The sequence below is a fragment of the Pholis gunnellus genome (genome assembly GCF_910591455.1).
Source record: "Pholis gunnellus genome assembly, chromosome: 23".
NCBI classification, from domain to species: domain Eukaryota; kingdom Metazoa; phylum Chordata; class Actinopteri; order Perciformes; family Pholidae; genus Pholis; species Pholis gunnellus.
In genome coordinates, this window is record NC_136550.1 from 11,625,597 (window position 1) to 11,639,946 (window position 14,350).

The following is a 14,350-nucleotide window of genomic DNA, read 5'->3' on the forward strand; positions in this document are numbered from 1 at the left end:
CAAAATGTTCGAACGCATGGGTGAGAGTTTCCGCACATTCTCCCTTCAACTTTGTTTTTACACATCACAACATGTGCGTTGGAAGCTGGCCTCATTTTATGCATATATCCAACGGTTCCTCTGGTAACCATGGATATCTGTACCACATTTCATGGCAATGCATCCTCTAGTTGCTGTGATATGTTGCCAAAAACCTATACATATAAAAAAATACTTACACACTTATATTTACATATATATATACACACAGTATATACACACACACACACACACATATACAGTATATATATTGTCTAGATCAGGGGTCGGCAACCCCTCTGTTGCGGCTCCCTGAGGCTACATCCACACTACTACTGGAGTGGAGTTTGGAGTTTTAAAACGAAAACGATCTCCGTCCACACGGCGTTTCAGCATCATATTCGAGATGATCTCTGTCCAGACTAACACGCCTGAAAATCACGTGACTCTTCACGTACACTGGGCATGATGGTGTTGGTGTTAACAGGAAGTAGATTGATTGCTTAGTTAAAATAATACGACAGAGTAATGAAGTAGTCTTTAAGAATGAAAGGTCGTGCTTGATACTTTGCTCTGCTGGTGACTGAAGTCTCTGTCGTTCTGGAGATGAATCCATGTTTAGTTCCTTTATAGTTTATATGTGTGCACTTCACAATAGTTAAGAAACAATAATAAGAAAAGGAAAGTCCTCCGTTTGGTGTCCGTCCTACTCAAAGCTGCTAACCGTGACTTCAGACGTCCGCTCCGTAGGGCTGATAACGTCCTGGACACGCTGCCAAAATAAACATGTTTTAATAGTTTGTCAACTGAAATGTGCATCACATCCTATTATGTCGCTGTCAAGCACCTTTCCCTGCAGGTGGCTAATTATGATTTGCAGACCTCCGCCCTCGGTAAATTATTGTAAGATGTTATGTTGAGCACGGTAGCAGGTAGCTCTCTAGGAAGCAGAGTTCCTGTGTCTGTGTGGGAGAAGTAAATAAAGTTGCTGCCGTCTTGGCGCAGATTACGGAGCCCCGTGTTTATTATTCTATTATTATCATAAAGTATTGGCGCAACATTAACCCTCGGCTACACTATCAAAGGATAAATAAAAAAGAAAAGAATATCCTAGTCAGGGAGGAAAATAGAGTTTAATTCTGCGTGGACGTATTAATTTGCTTTCACTGCCAACGATGCTGGCTTACCTGTATGCTTGATAGGCTATGTGCAAACAAATGTAATGTTGAATGTCACTTCCAGAACAAGCACACAGCATTTGCTGAAACGTATCAAGCTGGAGATGAACGAAAAAGAGCGATTTCTCAACTGCTGCAGCAAACTGAGCAAGTTTCTTTTTCCTCTTCATAAGAGTTTGATATTGTTATAACAGGTAAAATAGCAATACAATGTCAACAAGTGTCTTTATTCTTGCGCTATAATTTCACAAGCTTGTGATATCAAATAGCTTTTGCGGCTCCAGACATTTTATTTGGTGAAAAATATAGGGCAAAATGGCTCTTTGGCTAGTAAAGGTTGCTGGCCCCTGGTCTAGATGGTCCAACCCGCCCTTACCGAGGGCCACATGGAGCTACCTGGAGAACAGCTCTCCCGTCAGCAGAGGGAGGAACCAGACAATAAGTTTCACTTTACTGGAAACCACATATTCTATTTCCCAGAAACAAAACAGAAAGTAACTTCACAAGGCTGAATAAAAGGCGATGCCAGTGACAGACTATGGCATTGTAGGGATGTGCAGAGCGTTATCCTCAGGACTAATACTGAACCTATATTGCTGCAGTAGATAACAACTCCTCGATTAAAGAACGGATACAGTTGCACTATGGATAATCTACAAAGGTAGGCAACAATTTATTTGTAATTGGTTGTTTTTCCGTCTTTTAAATAGTGTTCAAATGTAGGCCTTCCATAGCCTAAAACACAAACATGACTCAGCATGTTCTATCTGTCCTCATCGCTCATACTGTGAATTGATTACAGTGTTTTTGTTTTAGTCTATATTGTAGTCTGGCAGGTTGCAAAGTACACTTAGCTGAGTGATTTCTGTGTAACATCAACAGTTTTGGCAGAGACGGAGTTACAGAGTTCTTTTCTATTCCTTTCAGTGAGAAGCTGTTTGAATAATCTGGAGCAAGTGTGGGATGGCTGAGAGTGGACCCACGATGGATAACTCAGATGAGGAGGTAAACAGCTGGTTTGCACAACTCTAAACTTAATTAACAAAACAATTACAAGCCAAATATGTGTTGTCCTTCCAGCTGTTGTGAATAGATTCATTACACTTTAATCAACACATTTGTATCCATTACCAAGGAGTTCTCTGATGCGCTGGATTCCTCCCATGAGCCATACTGGGAGGAAGGAGAGAACACTCCACCACCATCACAGTCTGACTGTAAGTGTGGGTCCGTGCATGAAGTGTAATTTATCTGCCATTGTTCACGTTGCATAACAAAGAATGTCCAATGAGGAGTATTGCCTAATCTCATCAATCTCACAAAATGTCACCTTGTTCCATTATCTAACTTTAATAATGAAAATTGAGTAAAGCAAGCCGAGAGATGCAAACAGAGACAGCTCGCCTTCAAAGTAAAAGCAATTTAGGGAGAGCTAAATTAAATAAACAAACAAACTGCCTAAATAATGAACATCATTTCTAACTGTTATAAAGTCATATTTCTGCCACTTTCCCACAACTGATAACTCTGGAGTTATCTGTAAATAATGATTCATTAAATTATTGTTTAAATGTATTTAATTGAGGCTTCTTGAACTATTTGGGTGAATGTTACTGTAGTGTTGAGACATGTGACGAGAAATTGACTCTTTCTACAGTCGGACTAATTACACGTCTTAACATAAAACAAATTAAATTATTTAATGAATCATTATATACGGATAACTCCAGTGTTTGAACCCATTGGAAAATTCATTCGGTATCAGTTGTGGGAAAGTGGCAGAAATATGACTTTATAACAGTTATGAATTATGTTCATTATTTAAGCTATTTGTTTATTTATTAAATGTATCTCTCCTTCAATTGCTCACTGGAGTTTGAAAATGCACTTTTTCTTTTTTTAAGGTGAGCCGTCTCCGTTTGCGGCTCTCGACTTCCTTGACAGCATTTATATTGATCACGTTGGATAATGGAGGAAGCTGATGTTTTGGTGTGCATTATTACATTGCATGTTTTCATTCAATGCAACAATAACACAGACAAAGCGTTAAACAGGTTAAGCAGCATCGGCTGTCAAAGAACAAACTCACATATCAGAATACATTTGCATGAGCACAAGTAGGCGAATTAATTTAAGCAATACCCCTAATCTGACATTGTTCATTATAGTAGATAAATTATACTTCATGCATGGAGCAAGTGTGACCCTCAACAACTGATCCAATTTAATGACTAAATACAAACTGCAATGATCCTGAGATGTACTTCTTTCTTCTCTTATGACAGATGTTCCTCCACCAGGAGAAGTGTCACTTCTTAATGCAACAAGCAAATCCATGCAAACCGTCTTCACAGGTAAATCTGAATAATATATCAATTGGATAATAATAATAATAAAAACATGGAGGGTTGTCTGCATGGTTTTTGGGCTCACAAAGAAAACTAAACAAATGTACTTCTTACACCGAGGTATTCTCAGTATATATATACACATAAGGTGAGTTTCAGACTAAAGAGGTTGTAAATTGTATTCCTACAAAATAAGTGCATGGCGTGATTATATGTGGCTTTTTCCTTTACCTCACCTCTTGCTCTTGGCAGTACTTTAAATTACAGACAAACAATGACAGCTTGAATTTCCAGTTAAACCATTATATTGTTCCTACAGAGCCCAACCCTCCTGTGCAGATCACAGTCTATCAGGTCAGCAGTGAGTCACTGTCTCTGCGTTGGGACACCCCTGCTGGTGAAGTGGAGAGTTACATTGTGACTTGTTGTCATGAAGGAGACATTGTGCAAGAGTCAACAGACACAAACAAACTCACTCTCAGCAACCTGAAGCCCGGGCTGTGTTACACTCTTATGGTTTCTACACAAGTTAGGAATGGAAGAATCAGCAAGCCAGCTGTGACATCTGCCCGCACAAGTAAGAATTATTCTTATTGTAATGAATTTTAAAAATATTGTCACAGACTTAGGGGCAATCTAAACATTTTTACCAGAACTCTGTAGAGATTTCCAAAAGAAGAATCAAATAAAAGAGGAATGAATTAGATGCAAGCATCTCTATCTCATAACTATTTATTGTAGAGATCAAAATTTGTAACACTATAGAGAACATAAAACACCTGACTGAATACGGTTACTGTGCAGATTTAGTCCCTGTATTAAAATATGTCAATGAAAATGGGTAAGCCCACTCAAAGCCAATGCAAAAACTTTATATTACACTCACACAAACACACATAATGAAAGATAAAGGTTGGTAGAAAGCCCAAATTAATGAAATTTCTACATCATGTTTGCACCCAGGCAGATTCACACGTAGCACACACAAACATACACATTAGCATGCGGCCATGATAATAGCGTAGTGAGATTCTGATATTGTGACAGCCCTCATGGAAACCTCGTGTTTTGAGACAATATTCTTTAGTACTAATATCTTTGTCTGGAAGAAGTTGCACTTTTTCCATTTTGGCTTCAATCCCTCCAGTCCCAATCTACTCAAGACTGCATCCAGACACTCTAATGGTGTGTTCACACCAAACACTAAGTGAACCTTTCAATTACAAAACAAAGTCAATGCAAAGACGCAAACAGAGGCAAATTCGTGCCGCCTGTCGTTCAAAAAACAATCATCTTAAAAGTTGATTGCTTGTTATCTTGCAGACCGACCTGAAAAAGCATTAAAACAGGCTTACACATTTTCATCATGATGTAATTTGGTATTCTTTTTGATGTTTATTGCAATTAAATCACTGTAAAATCTGCTAGATACAGTAAATATAGCTTGGTGAAGCGCCTCCATATGATGTTATGAACCCAGACATGACGGCGGTTTTCCGACCCATGTGGGACTCTTTATTGTTATTTCGGCCATTGTTGATGATAGCAAGAAAAGGCAGAAAAAAACATTGTTGGTATCGATATGGAGGTAAACTGTGACCTGATTTGTTGATGTTCATCGCGCTGAACATCCGCTCACACACGTCCACACAGCGTTTCAGCATCGTTTTAGAAATGATCTCCCTCCAGATTAAAACGCCTGAAAATGAATATCACGTCACGATTCACGTACACTGGGCATGCGCGTGGGTTCCGTGGAAACAGGAAGTAGATTGGTTGCTTTGCTAAACAAAATACGACAGAGTAATAAAGTATTTAATAATGAAAGGTCGTGTTTGATACTTAAGATCTTTTCTAAAATCTTCCTCTACTAACTCAAACAGACACATTTAGTGGAAAGTTTAAGAAGTTTTATTTTTCAGACTTAACGTTAGTTACAGCGCTGCGGGTCTTGCTCTATCTCTGCTCTATCTCAGAGGTCCCCAACCGTTTTTGCGCCACGGACCGGCTTCATGTAAAACAATATTTCCACGGACCGGCATTCACCGTGTGGCGGATAAACACGACGAAATTAAATGATACGATCGGCATTAAAACAAATAAAAAAATGCATAAATAAATATAACTCACAATAACGCTGAATCAGTGGAGACCCGAGCTTGTTTCTCTGCAACGAGACGGTCCCATCTGGAGGTGATGGGAGACAATGACACCCGCAGTGTGTACCTCATGTCCAGACTACTGCGTTTTGTTTTGATTACTGTCACTGCAGAACATCTCGCTTCACAAAGAGGATGAGTGAAATGGAAGCAGGGTTTTCAGTGCTTTAGTGGTGAGCTCAGGATATTCAGTCTTGAATATCTTTTAAAGTCTTTTAATCAAAACACCAGCAGAGTTGTTGTCTCAAACATACTTTTAAGGCCCCAGTCATTTACAATCTCCAGCAGCTGATCTTCCTCTGTGGCCACATATTAGAGCGGGTTTAGCACGTCAGAAATACTCCTGATATTTAATTAGATTCCTGATATTGTCTTTTAAATGAAGCTTTATTTTTCTTGGAAGTTGTAGGCTCTTCTTCTGTCTCCTTAGTGGCCTTTTCCTCTTTGCAAAGAAGCTCTCCAAAAGTGTTTTACTCATTTTCCCTAGTTTGCGGGCTTCATTTTTCAGGTAACATATCACGTGACTGAGACAAGCCTCTTGACATGTGTCAAGAGGCTCAGGCGGATGAAATTGCGAGAGAATCCGGTCATTTTTTCAAAATAAAACTTAAAAAGAAATCAATAAAACGGAAATAATATAATATTTATTCTTTCTGTACGGCCCGGTCGGTGGTTGGGGACCACTGCTCTATCACACATCAAATTTACTTTAAAATGAACACGTACACATAAACGTTAACTAGATAACGGGTCCATAAATGTGGTCAACACACGTCTCTCACTCTCAGTTTCGTTGTTGTCTGTTCTCACTCACTCTGCTGGTGTCTGAATTATATGTCCTTCTGGAGAGCAATTAATGTTTTGTTCCTTTAGATTTTATCTGCGAACCTCACAATAGTTGTGCAGAACAAAATACGGATTAACAAGGACAGGAAAGTCCTCCGTTGTGTGTCCATCACCCTCCCTAAAGCCGCTAACCGTGACTTCAGACGTCCGCTCCGCAGCGCTGATAACGCCGCTGGACACGCTGCTCACTAATCGCTCCAATAACAGCTGCTTCCTCCGTAATAATGCAGACTTTAACTGGAAAACAGATGCTAGTAAAGACAACACGTTCAGTAACACCTGTAATCAGTTGTCCATGTTGAATTAACCTGGTAGTCGATCGGTAATCGAGGATGTTGTTGTTTGTGAGCTTTCGGGTACGGGTCACGTGATAGGGGTGTGAAGAACCAGGGTAGTACAATCGTGACTGCTAAGAACCAATCAAGTAGTGAACGCGGGTGTGGGCGTCATCTAGAGAGAATAGACCGGACCCCAGAGAAGGTCAATTGTGTCTGGAGTGCGCCATCTAGTGGGATCAACTGAAACTCCGGGTATTGCAGGAAAAAGGCTAAATGAATGCGGTCTTTACCATAATTTGGACAATTTTGTACCAATATTTGATGGGCCGGATTAAAAAGACCAACGGGCCGTATATGGCCCGCGGGCCGTAGTTTGCCCATCCCTGTTTTAGATGCTTAATGCAGTCTGCAAGCTGACAAGTCTTTTTTGTTTGTTCATTTCCTTAAACCGTACTGACTCACAGATATTGAGGGTTACAGAAGAGTCTTTAGGAAGGTAAAAATGGCAATAGGGAAGAAACACAATAGCTTCTGGCCTGAGACGAGTATTTGGGTTTGCAGTACGAAACAGTCTCAGCAGCGAGTGCATACAGCTATGGTAAGCACAGAGGGCAAAATGCATGTCAGTTTGTCACCACCCATACTGCTTAAAGGAAGCTAAACTTAGCCATGCAGTACTTGAGTGAGTTTGTAACACGGTTTAAGGCTGCAATGCTCCCATTTTGATTGCTGGCAGTTAGTTTAGCGAAATATAAAAGCCAAGGAGGTGGGACTTTAAAGGACAAGGCTGTGGCTATTTCCTGGAGGCAACACATACCAACGTAGACGCAGTATGTGAATCAAACTTGCGAAAGATTCGGTTCAAAAGATTCATTCATTCAGTTTTTGCCAACACCAGTACTGGTACACGAATGCCTAACGATGCATCTTAAAACCTACACTTCCTTTTGATAGTTTGAAAGATAGTTCACCTTTTGATTTATGACTTGATGAATACAATTAAATAAATTGAAAAACACAATACATCTCTCTCAAGTCCTTTAGCTGACAATTCCATGCTAGGCTACACATTAGATTTTGATATCTCTTGAAAAAAAATAAAAATTTTAGGCTAATAGCGACATTACAGAAAATGTTCCAGGGTTGCCAAAACACAAGGTTTCACCTTCTAGTGTTGAAGTATTCTTTATCTAGACCCAATAATTGGACAGATAGATTACTGACTGCCTGACCAACATCAACATTTTAAACTGCAAAACAAATTTAAATGTTACAACTTTGATCCGGGTTTATGAATATTGACATAACCAATAATGGGTTTAATATTCATTGTTTTCATGTCTTCAGAGACGCATCTAGAGAGCTTAATGGAGGATCTGCGGTTGGAGCAGCTCTACCCTGAGAAGCTATCCCTGAGCACAATACTTCAGATTGACCACAAGACCATCACTGATGAACCTGCCAAGTGTAACTCAGACCTTCCATGGTACTTCCTAAAGAAACTGATGATGGTTAATGTGACAGCTAGGAATGTGAAATGTACATCTGCATGTGAGTCAAACTGTAATCCCCCGCTGTTGGATCTTAAAAATCTAGTAAAAAGTACAAATTCAGGTGACATGCTAAACCCCCTTGACATAATCACTGCTCTCTTTCTGTGTTCTGATGGTTTTGTACGGCAGGAAATGGCACTCAAAATGTCTATGTGTCAGTTTTCTGTGCCTCTGTTGCTTCCTAATTGTGACACAAAGCAGTGCACACTCATGCTTTGGGCCATGAGAGACATTGTTAAAAAGTACAGACCTCAGTCCCTCTCAGAATCCAAAGGCTTTATTGAAGACAGAATTGTTCTCTCTGAACTTCCAATGATATCTTTTGTGAGACTGGGTGAGTGCTCCTTGTCCAAGTCAGAGATCCTCAATAAGCTTCTGAGCAATTCTCAGCAGTTCCATGATACCTTTGTTCATCATAATATGGAGTGTGGTGACAATCCAAGGAGAATATCCAATGGACTGGTTGAAATCACTTGGTACCTTCCTTGTGGGAACAAAAACATGGACGTCTTCAGTGAGCCAGTAGCTGTAGCTAACCTTCGTGGGGACATTGCTTCATTTGAAACACAATTTTCATTTTTGTGTGAGACATCTGCAGCAGTTTTTGTGTTCTTTGACACTTTGGACTCTGAGTGCGAGCTGCTTACCAACCAACACAAGGCACAGATCTTCTTGGTTGGGAACCATCAAAGCAATCACTTTGGTATAGATACTCTAGAAAAGGTAGCAACCAAGTTGGGCTTGACTAACAGCAACATCCTTCTGAAGACGACACAAATTAATGATGCAGACTTCGTCAAAACATTGCAGAAAACTGTCAGCAAAGTAGTTGAGAAGTCAAAGATGAAGATGGGAATTGAGCAGATGGCTGACATTGCCCATGAATTGGGGATCTGCGTTGATGAAGACTCTTCAGAGTGCCAGACTGCCAAGAAAAATGCAGATGCCATCACTGCTGAAATTCAAGATATCCTTGAATACAAAGAAGCTCAGCTGCCCTTGCAAGGTCAAATATGGAAGGACCTGACTCGCTTAGAGAAGGAAGAATTTCGGCTTCGAAATGTCGGGTCTGAAAAAATAGAAGACTACAAAAGTGATCTTCAGATAGAGAAAACAAAACTTCGAGAAAAACAAAACTCTTACGACATGTCAAATGCAATGACATGTTTCATCAATGCAATATCAAGCCCAGGAACAGAGAGGTGCTATTTCCTGAAATGGATGCGAATGAACCTCGATAACGTGTCTCGAGAGAAATTGTCTCATCTCAGGGAGCAGTACAAAGAAAAATGCAAAAATTCTGAGAACAAAGAAGAAATCAAAGACATTGACAGACAACTTTCCAACAGCTCATTGGGGACTGAACACTTCTTCCGTGAAATGGGTCAGATCTATGAAGCTTCACTTTCCCTTCCAGAAACAGACCCATCACGTCAACAATTACAGCATCTGCCCAAACTATGTGCACAATTGTTACTTGATGGATTTCCCCTTGAGCTTGTAGATGGAGACGCATCCAACATACCTCTCAGATGGGTTAGTGACGTTCTTTCTCAGCTCAATGACTTGATGTCTCAGAAGAGCAAGATACTGGTAGTCACAGTTCTTGGAGTTCAGAGCACAGGGAAGTCCACTCTCCTCAACACCATGTTTGGAGTGCAGTTTGCAGTCAGCAGTGGTCGATGCACTCGAGGTGCCTTTATGTTGCTCATCAGAATCAATGAAGATGTCAAAAAAGTACTCAACTGTGACTTCATGGTGATCATTGACACCGAGGGCTTAAAGTCACCAGAGCTTGCACAACTGGACAATAGCCATGAGCACGACAATGAGCTTGCAACACTTGTTGTGGGGCTGAGTGATCTCACCATCATCAATATTGCAATGGAGAATTCAACAGAAATGAAAGACATCCTACAAATAGTTGTGCATGCTTTCCTCAGGATGAAAGAGGTGGGCAAAAAGCCCAAATGTCAGTTTGTTCACCAGAATGTGTCAGACGTTTCAGCCCATGACAAGAACTTACGAGACAGGAAACTGCTCTTGCAACAGTTAGACGAGATGACCCAGGCAGCAGCCAAAATGGAAAAGAAAGAAGAGAACATGAGCTTCACTGATGTGATGGAGTACAGTCCAGACACTGGGAACTGGTACATTCCTGGACTCTGGAATGGAAACCCACCAATGGCACCAGTCAATGCAGGGTACAGCGAAGCTGTGTATGAGCTCAAGAAGAACATAATCCAAATGTTGGGCAGTTGTGAATCATCCGCTAATAATATCTTGGAGTTTACAGAGTGGATGAAAAGTCTTTGGAATGCAGTGAAGCATGAAAACTTCATCTTCAGCTTCAGAAACAGCCTGGTGGCTGATGCATACATGAGGCTGTGCACAGAATTCAACAAATGGGAATGGGAATTCAAAAAAGAAATGTACACGTGGGTTACAAATGCAGAAACAAAGATTAACAACTTTGGTACAGTTGCTCTGAAATCTGAGACATCTGACATGAGACAACTTCTCACACAGTTGAAAAGTGAAGCTTGCACAGTGCTGTCTAATTGGGAGACAAAGCTTCTTGAAAATCTGGCAGAGTACTTCAAGCAAACAGAGGGTCATGTCTATCTCGTTGAAGGATACAGAGAGGACTTTGCAAACAGTGCAAAGAGTCTTCGACGAGAAATGGAAAGCTCTGTGTCTAATCAGCTCACAGCAGCAGCTGACATCAGACAGGGGATGACAGAACTTGATAGCATCAAGGAGAACCACACTAAACAATTAGAAGAGAGAGTGTGTGCATTGATTGACGAATGTCGGGAAAAAAAAGTCAAGATGTCAGACAAAGAGCTAGACATAGAATTTGATAAGATGTGGAAAAAAACAGTAAATGAACTCTCCTTTTCCAAACAAAAGACCACAAATGTCATCACATGTGTGTCCTGCTGCCTGAGAGACAATGTATCACGCAAGGGGAGTCATGCATGTGAATTATTAAGTCAAAAAAGTCTGAAAGATTGTGGACGGGAGCCTTTCAAATATACAGTGGAAGGATTTTACAAACAGTTCAAACACAAAGTCAGCAATTTCTTGAACATTGAAGATCACGTAATTGCTGTACAAAAGCTAGCTGACTGTATCATTGCAATTAGCACACAGTTTGTGAATGAAAGAATGGAAAGAAAAAACAATTACCATGACACTTACATCCAGGAGATCCTACACATGATTGATGAGAGGCTGCAAAACAATCAGAGGTTTAAAATAAAGATTGAGTTTGAAGTTTCTCTGAAACAGCACATCTGTGGAGTTGCAGCCAGAGAGTTTCAGAAACTTCATGAGGATTTCATACATGTGAATGATCCCTACAGATGTCTGAACCAAAACAAGGAAAAGTTCCGCACTGATTTTAAAGATGTGTTCCATGAACGAGACCAGTGCCAAAAGAAGGCAAAAGAATTCACGGATCGCTGCTTGAGGCCTGCAGTCGAAGACTTTGTCTACCGTTCCTTGGGTCCTGATATCATTGGTGAAATGAAGACAAACCAGACGTTCAGCACACGAATGTTCCTCCAGTCTTCTATTTTACTGGATTTGCTATCAAAGGATGACTTTAAAAACTATCGGAGCTACATTTGCTCTTATGAAGAGTATGTAAAGAACTGGATACTCAAGCAAATAGTGGAACGCTTCTCAAATGGGTCTACGATGTTTGAGTTTGAAGACAAACATGTTCAGTCAAGTATCAGGAGCATAAATGATGCTGTCAACAAAGCCAAAACAGAGAAGAGTGGCAACTTGAAGTCATTCATTCAAAATGTGTGTCAGGAACTTGGTGATAAACTGGTCATTTCCCAAGATGCTCTTGGTGCTTTCATGATCCTGAACAATGCCGACCAGCAACAGTTTGCTCACTGGCTGACTAAGTGTGTGAAGGACATGAAACAAGACCTTCAAGAGAAGTTTAAAGAAACAAACATCCAAATGACACTAAAGAAATTAAATGTGAATCCTCAGAATGAGCTTTTTACCGACCTGATTGGATGTGGTAAACAGTGTCCATTCTGCGCAGCGCCTTGTGAGGCAGGAGGAATCGAACATGGTGAACACTTTGCTTCACTACATCGGCCACAAGCTCTGGGTACATACAGGTCCACTAGGTCAGAAAAACTTGTCACTAACGTATGCTCTTCCTCTGTGAACAGTGACAGGCATTTTCGCTGCGCTGCTACAAATGATGAATCGTACCTCTACAAGGATTACGCAATGATTTACCCAGACTGGAGAATTGCTCCAGATGTAAGCCTCCAGGCATCAGACTACTGGAAATACGTTCTGGCAAAGTTCAACCAGCAGTTTGCCAAAGCATTCACTGCAAAGCCTGCTGACATTCCTGCAACATGGAAACATATCACACGTAAGCAAGCAGAGGAAAGCATCAAAGTCTCCTTTAACACCAAGTGAGAGACGACATGCTTTGTGGTTACAGAGGTGCACATCCTCATACATATTCATTATCCTCTCGTGGATATTTAGATCTCGTTTTATACGATAAAGAGGAGAATCACAAATAGTAACGTGACATAAGATGACATGGTTGAAGAACAAATCCCCGTGCCAGGTTCTTGTCAACTTTTCCAGAGGAGCAATAGAAAACATCCTGACTGCAAACATTACAAACTGGCAGAGGATGTGCACGGCACAGGACAGGAGGACTCTACAGCGAGTGATTAAAACTGCACAGAACATCATTGGCACATATCTACTGAGCATCAGTGATATTGGTGAGAAGAGGAGTCTGAAGAGCTAAAACGACATTAAAAGATAAAACCCATCCAGCCACAACCTGTTCACCTGCTGCCGTCTGTAGAGAGATCCAGAAGTATCAGCTGCCAAACCACCAGACTTCAGAACAGCGTCTTTCCTCTGGCTGCTAGACTCCTTCATTCATGCTCCACCCTCCATACTTAATATAGTGTTTTTTTAGTTTTCTTTCCTATGTAGTGAATTGAGACTACAATCTAAATTTATTAGTGCAACCCTGTCGTACAATGACAAATAAAAACCTTGTAATATTGAAAGTACACATATATTTCACTGATCAGTGATGATCAGACTTTGATTTAAATGTTGTTGTGGAAGATGATCGTCATTATATCGTCAGTGAAAAGATGTACACTGTGAATCAAATGACATATCTCTGCTATTAAGGGTTTTTAGTTTCTGTGACGTGTCCAGGTTAAAATGTTACATTTAGTCTCTATGTTGTATCATAACAGGACAGTTTTATCAGATTAAGTTTGATGTACAACTGTAAAATAATGGAATCTTACAATTGTTTATTTGTCTGTGAAGTTTATGATGCAAAATATTTACAATTCCAATCTTTTAAACCCTCATTCAGTGTGAATGTCAACATGCATAGGTGTAAGTGGTCTTCTTATATAATTGAGTAAAATATGTTTTGTTTTATTACTAAACTTTTTAAGGAGTTTTATTTTAATTAAGTATCTGGTTCCAAATATCTACATATTTAGGTTCATGTCGTCTCTTCTACATTTATTTCCGCTTTTTTAAACAGAGGAGCATCTTTTTATGTGATGGTTACTTGAAAGTTAGAATCTATTTGTTTAGCATATGTAAATATACATTTAAAGATCTGATGCACAAATATTTACATTTTCAATGTATTAATAGTTCATGCAGTCTAAATGTCAACATGTAGGTTAAACATGACTGTTTATTTCCCTAACTCAGCATTATGTTATCTTAAATGTTTTGTTTTTATTTCAATTAGTATTTGATGGCATTTATTATCAAGTTTATAAAAATGCTAAATATTTTGCAGAAATGATCTTTTCCTGTAAAGTATCTGATTCCACATATTTACATTTTAACAGAATTCAAAATATCATGTTTCCTTCATTGTTAATCATATACTTACTTTTGTTCACAATATCAATAAAGAGACAA

The 14,350-nt window shown here is 39.8% G+C and overlaps 1 protein-coding gene across 1 annotated transcript; it reads left to right on the forward strand.

Annotated features, from left to right (window-relative positions):
• Positions 1 to 1,744: 1,744 nt before the first annotated feature.
• Positions 1,745 to 14,350, forward strand: LOC306714603 (interferon-induced very large GTPase 1-like). The gene is made up of 6 exons (XM_079184649.1): positions 1,745 to 1,857; positions 2,124 to 2,201; positions 2,332 to 2,413; positions 3,482 to 3,550; positions 3,864 to 4,121; positions 8,175 to 14,350. Exons 2-6 carry the CDS (start codon positions 2,160 to 2,162, stop codon positions 12,839 to 12,841), a joined length of 5,118 nt encoding a protein of 1,705 aa, XP_079040775.1. The 5' UTR covers positions 1,745 to 1,857; positions 2,124 to 2,159; the 3' UTR covers positions 12,842 to 14,350.